The 6,000-nt window shown below is 32.7% G+C and overlaps 1 protein-coding gene across 1 annotated transcript in view; it reads right to left on the bottom strand.

The window, feature by feature from the left end:
- The window catches only part of LOC143442514 (uncharacterized), an 83,156-nt gene extending 77,379 nt beyond the window's left edge, over positions 1 to 5,777 (bottom strand). The window contains exon 1 of the mRNA XM_076935206.1: positions 5,411 to 5,777. Within this exon, the coding sequence (XP_076791321.1) occupies positions 5,411 to 5,443 (33 nt within the window). The 5' untranslated portion in view covers positions 5,444 to 5,777. The remainder of the gene's footprint in view (positions 1 to 5,410) is intronic.
- Between the last annotated feature and the right edge of the window lie 223 nt (positions 5,778 to 6,000).

Genomic DNA, 6,000 nt, shown 5'->3' on the forward strand with positions numbered 1-6,000 from the left:
TGTGTGTGTGTGTGTGTGTGTGTGTGTGTGTGTGTGTGTGTGTGTATTTCTTTAGCTCTGGCTGACTCTGACTGGTTGAGTATACATAGGAAAATAGAAGACAAGATTTGCACCAATCAGGAGGCAGATCTCAAAACTATAGAGAAAGCAAAAGCCTGCTGTTACCATGGAGATTTTTCCACCAAAAATCCTCCATCTTTTCTCCCCCCTCATTGCCTGTTGTGTCAGGAATAAAAGTGCAGATGAAATAGGAGAAAGACCACAGTATTATGTAATTATTCTTTGTTTTCTGGCTATAATTAAAACCAGAGTGAACTTTCCAATAATGTTTGTGCCTTTGAGCTTGTATGTGGCTAATGGTACCTATAATAAAACCTCCATTTATGCCTAGCAACTGCTCCTGGTAATGAAGGGCTATTAGGCACACTCCAGACCTGAAGCATTTTAAGTTTCCTGTGGCAATATCCTCTAGGGGTATGCTTATTTGGAAATTTATCAAAGTGGTTCTTGTATTTAGGCACAGTACACTTAAAAATTCACTTGAATTATCTAAAGGGAGACTTGTGTTCAGTTTCATGATGCTACTTACTGCATAATACAATGCATGTTACATGTTAGCAATAGTAAACTAATAGAAAGAGGAGTTTATTTTAGAAAAGTAATGTCCAAAAATATAGACATACAACAATCATTTCTATGTGTCTGCATACATGTGTGGTTTTATTCAGAGACTCAGTTTGTGTATATAAATATATTGTCTATTCAAGAACTTACAGAATTGTTAATAAGATGTCATTATTTTGTAAATATTTAAATTAATATTTTATGTCATATAATGTGTTAAAAATATAACTATTACATACAGTACATTAGAATTACCTATAATATCTATAACTTTCAATCAATTGCCACTTAATTTGAACTCTTTTTATACACACATAGCCAATTTTGCACTGTTTATATGTAGTCAGATGCAGAGAGATCTACAGGAGTATTAGTAGCTTCTGATGTTAAACTTCTCTGATAAATATTACTTTCCCTCTGAAACCAGTTCATCAATTGGCAACAACTACTGAAGGTTTTTTCCATCCCAAATCTGATGCCTTCCTGTAAAGTTATCCTCATATTTATCTTTAGATTTTGCACATGTATTTGAAAATTTAAGATTCCTGCCTGTTTTTATGCTGAACATCTGTGAGAAGCACATATATAACTGAAAACAAGAAGCTCCAAAGACTCTCATATACCCTCAATGTCACAAGTGAACCAACCTTCTGACAAAGTTCCCTCCTGTACATTATATACTTTCCAATTATTCCTAACTTTCTTTCCTTTGAGAAGCAGTAACTTTTATTTACATGTTTAAATGTATACCACGGTTTTCATTTTGCATTGCACATGTATTTTTAATGTTAATGACTGAAAATTTATTATAGTTTGAAATACAATATGCTAACAAATAACAGATAGAATACAGTTATTCAATTATTACTAAAATATAACACATGATAATAGTAAGAATTATTTTACTTTATTCTACAATGTCCATCATTCTATTGTACTTCGGATTATCTAAGTCCTTTCTAACACAACCCTCTTAGTGGTATTTCCCTCATTTTCTTCCAATCCTTCAACTTGTATTTTGCATGCTTGTGTCTGTATTTGTTTGTTTTGTTTATTTTTTGTGTCTTCTTTTTGTATTAGTGGCATGGTGTTCACATCTTAATTTTTTTCTACATGTCTGCTGTGTAATTTCTATTATATAACTGGATGTGAGAGTATTTATAACCAATAAAGTAAACCTACATTACTTCACATGTCAGGTAATGTTATGAACTGTTAAGGAAAGCTTCTATGTGCTAACTCTCTGAAACAGTATAATACATAATAGTTTTTATATGCACCAAAATTTTCTACTGTTGCTTTCAGCAGAAATGTTAAATTTACAGCACCAAAAGGTGAGTTACTAAACTGGTTAAACTGCATAAAATTTACAGTGGTCTGTCTAACCATGACTGATGAATACACAAAATACAACATTATTTTCAGAGTTAGACAATATTGCAGAATGTGTGCCAAGAGATTATAAAATAAACCAGAATAGGACAATGGCACTTTGCAAATTGTCTTTTGTGTAACATATATAATCTGTATATGTAAAATATCAAAACCATAGTTATCTAGAAAGCTTAACATAATGTTACCACAATTCATATATTAATGTGCATCTGGACAGCACAGGAAGCTCCAAATTCAGTACAGTAATTTCAGACACCTAAAGAATTGTGAAATCAGTTTACTTCTATAAGTATGAGCACTCCAGTTTGTTATCTAACACATAAAAGTAATTACAAAAAGCACACATTCACACAACTAACACTATCTACTGATCACACTTAATTTATGTCTCAAAACTATGAAATATATGTTCAAAACTGAATATATATGTGTATATATATACATATATTTGCATATAGCAACAATTAATGAAAATGGCGTGAACTTTAAAGAGATACAATAAACTGTGTGGGAAGTATAGCAGAAAGAAAATTAAAATTAAAATAATTATATTAAAATCCCTAAAACTACAAGAAATAATTCAAAAATATTTCCAGTAATATAGATATAAAGAACATCTGATACCCTACTTAACATTTGCAAATTCAAACCTATATAGAATTTCACGAATATTCTTTCGGGGAAACAAATGAATTTATTTGGATAATTTATAAAACACAAGCAATGGGTTATTTACTATACTGTGTATCTTGTGACTAAAGTTTGCACCCCAAAGGCATTATACAACACAAAGTATGGCATAGCAATAGGTACACTTGAGAGCTCACTTTTAGCATCTTTCTTGGCTAACATACTCAACTCTTTTCCTAAGGTCACATAAAGATAGATTTGAGTTGCTTAGAAATTGTAGGGACATATTGATGCTCAAGTTCTGTCATTTATTGGGTGACTGTGAATAATTAAAAATCCAACATTAACATCAATATGTGAAACTAAGGGGGAAAAGTTCCTAAAGTCCTCACTCATAGATAAAATTGTTTAGACAAATATTCTCTACTAAGGAGAGGGGAATAAATATTTTAGGAACTTATCCCAAGAAAGATTATTCTAGGATATATTACTATTTAGAATTGGTACACACACACATACACACACACACACACACACACAGAGAGAGAGAGAGAGAGAGAGAGAGAGAGAGAGAGAGAGAGAGAGAGAGAGAGAGAGATTGATTCCAGGTTCACCCTAAGTAACTGAAGAGTATATTGGGCAAACTTACAGAACATTGTTAATTTGTTATTTTCATGGCTGTGTGTGTTCAAAAAAATGCTGCCCAGGAAACCATTACCTCACAGGGATGATGACTTTATTATAGATAAAACAACAGCACCAAGATTCAATACTTGTCCTTGGGCTATATTTTATAGCCTCTTAAAATCCTATACGCATTAATTATAGATTTCTCTACAATAAATAATATGAGTATGTGGACACTAGAGTGAGGATCTCATGGCATTTCTTGTCATTTAATGAGGGGATGAAAACAAACTTCAAGCTTAGCTAAAGTATCTATTTACCCGGTGACACAGTTGAATGACATAGATGGCTTTTGTTTGCCTTGGAATAGAGGACTAGACACTGCTTGATCTGTTCCTATATTTTTCTTGCCTTTTCAGCTCCCTCTTTTTTCATGATTCTCTGAGCATTAGATCGTGTTAAATAAATGACTCGTGATTTTCACACACTGCAGTGGTTTACTGAATACTGAAAAATATTTTTGATACCATTGTCTCTGGATATATGAGCTATCTTACAATGAGAATATACTAATTCATTATTTCATCCAAGCCCCTCTTCTAAAACAATCAGAAACCTAAGAAACAGAACAATTCTTTTGACTCAGTCCAGGAATGGAACCAATAAATTTAATAACAGAATTTATTAATTTAAAATCCTTCCTCCAAGGAAGCTGAGAAAAAAATGACTATTAAGGCAACCCAATTACGATGCTGGACATTTTCAATTTGAAGCGTTAGGGCTTAAGTAATTATCTGTTTTTAAATATGTACAATTTCTACAAAAACAGGCAAAAGGAATTACATTTCCCATTCAAGTTGTTAGGAATGATTACATAATAAATTTTCAAAAATTCTAATACTATTTCTGCATTTAAGCATATTCAACGAATACTCTCTGCTTGTTTATTCAGATGCACATTCCTCTTTAATGAGCCCTAAAATCTGATAAATCCTCAAGGTTTAGTATCATGTTAGATACATAAAAGCAAAAAGAATACAGATGTTATACAGAAAAAAAAAACAAATTACTAAGCCATACCCCTATAGTTAATATAGTTAATATAGTTAATATGCTTAACCATAGAGTTACCAGGACAATACAGATGGTAAATTTGGTAAAGACATTGATAAGGACATATTATGTCCTAAACAAATGTTAATAAATTCAGTAATAATGAGATAACAACATTAAATATAGTTCACATCTGATATTGTATGATAGATTCAACCAATTAGCAGAACCTGATTCTTTCACATATTAATTTTTAGATGAAATTAAATGCAACAGATTGCCCCTAGGTTATGTACAAGAAAAGAAACTCAAATTTTATAAAATTACCTCAGAACTCACAAGATTTACAGGATGATATCTACTAAACACAATTGAAAGAAATGGTCAGTGATACTAAATAGTGATTAAGACATAACAATACAATTAAACTAACATACATCCTATGACTCATGGATACTGGGTGATGGTTGAAAACATTAGTGTGTTAAGATTCAAAGTCAGAAACACAGGCTAAAAGAAAAAAATGTGTTGTATTAAGATTTGGAGTATATGCCGAATATTGGGTTTTACTGATCTTAAAGAATGATGTATGCAGATATGTAAGTTTGAACAGAGAATTGTATTTGTTCCCAGCAAAAACAACATAAAACTAATGTTTGAATTTGGATTGAAATATAATGTAAAACATCTGAGACCTTTGATGATAGCAAATGATAACAAAGGAGAAATGTGGTGTTAGGGTTATAGTACTCTCAGAGGGTACTGGAAAATCAGGTAAAGTGATGTCAGAGAATGTTCTAGAAAGTCTCATCATATCAAGTGAGACCTGATGTCCTGATATAAAATTACTTTACAAATCTGATCCCCCAAAGCATATTAAGGAGCAACAGATCTCCTGTATTTGTCAGAAACTGAACGCTGACTTAATACATCATCCTTGCAGATGAAGCAGTACTCCAAGGCTGAGTCCTTTATGCTAGATCTTAAAACTGAAGCAATGACTAGAAGCAATAGCAAATACCATCCATATCAAACAGAAGCAGTATCATTCATAGCATATGAAGAATCAATAGCAAGTTACCTGACCATGCTGACGTTTTCTTTTCACTTTCATCTGCAGATTTCCAGAGCACTACTCCTTCTCTGAAAAGCAGCTTGTTGTCAATCTCCAGCAAGAGACAGGTACTGGATGATAGCTAGACAACAACCAGGAACATGACTGGTGTGTGTCTGTGTGTGTGTGTGTGTGTGTGTGTGTGTGTGTGTGTGTGTGTGTATAGATTTCTTTAGCTCAGACTCTGACTGGTTGTGTATATGTAGGAAAATAGAAGAAAGGATTCGTACCAATCAGGAGAGAGATCTTAAAATTATAAAGAAGGCAAAAGCCCGTTGTTACCATGGAGATTTTTCCACCAAAGCTCTGCCATTATTTCTCTCCCTCCCTTCCTGTTGTGTCAGGAATAGAAATGAAGATAAAATAGGAGAAAGACCACAAAATTTTGTAGTTATTCTCTGGTTTCTGATTCTAATTAAAAACAGTGATCTGTCCAGTACTGCTTTTGCCTTTGAGCCTTTATGTGCCTATTGGTACATATAATAAAGCTTCCATTTCTGTCTAGGGACAGCTGCTTTTAATGAAGTCCTGATAAGTATACTCCAGAGCTGAATCAT

This window comes from Arvicanthis niloticus, chromosome 1 (assembly GCF_011762505.2).
Source record: "Arvicanthis niloticus isolate mArvNil1 chromosome 1, mArvNil1.pat.X, whole genome shotgun sequence".
NCBI lineage: Eukaryota > Metazoa > Chordata > Mammalia > Rodentia > Muridae > Arvicanthis > Arvicanthis niloticus.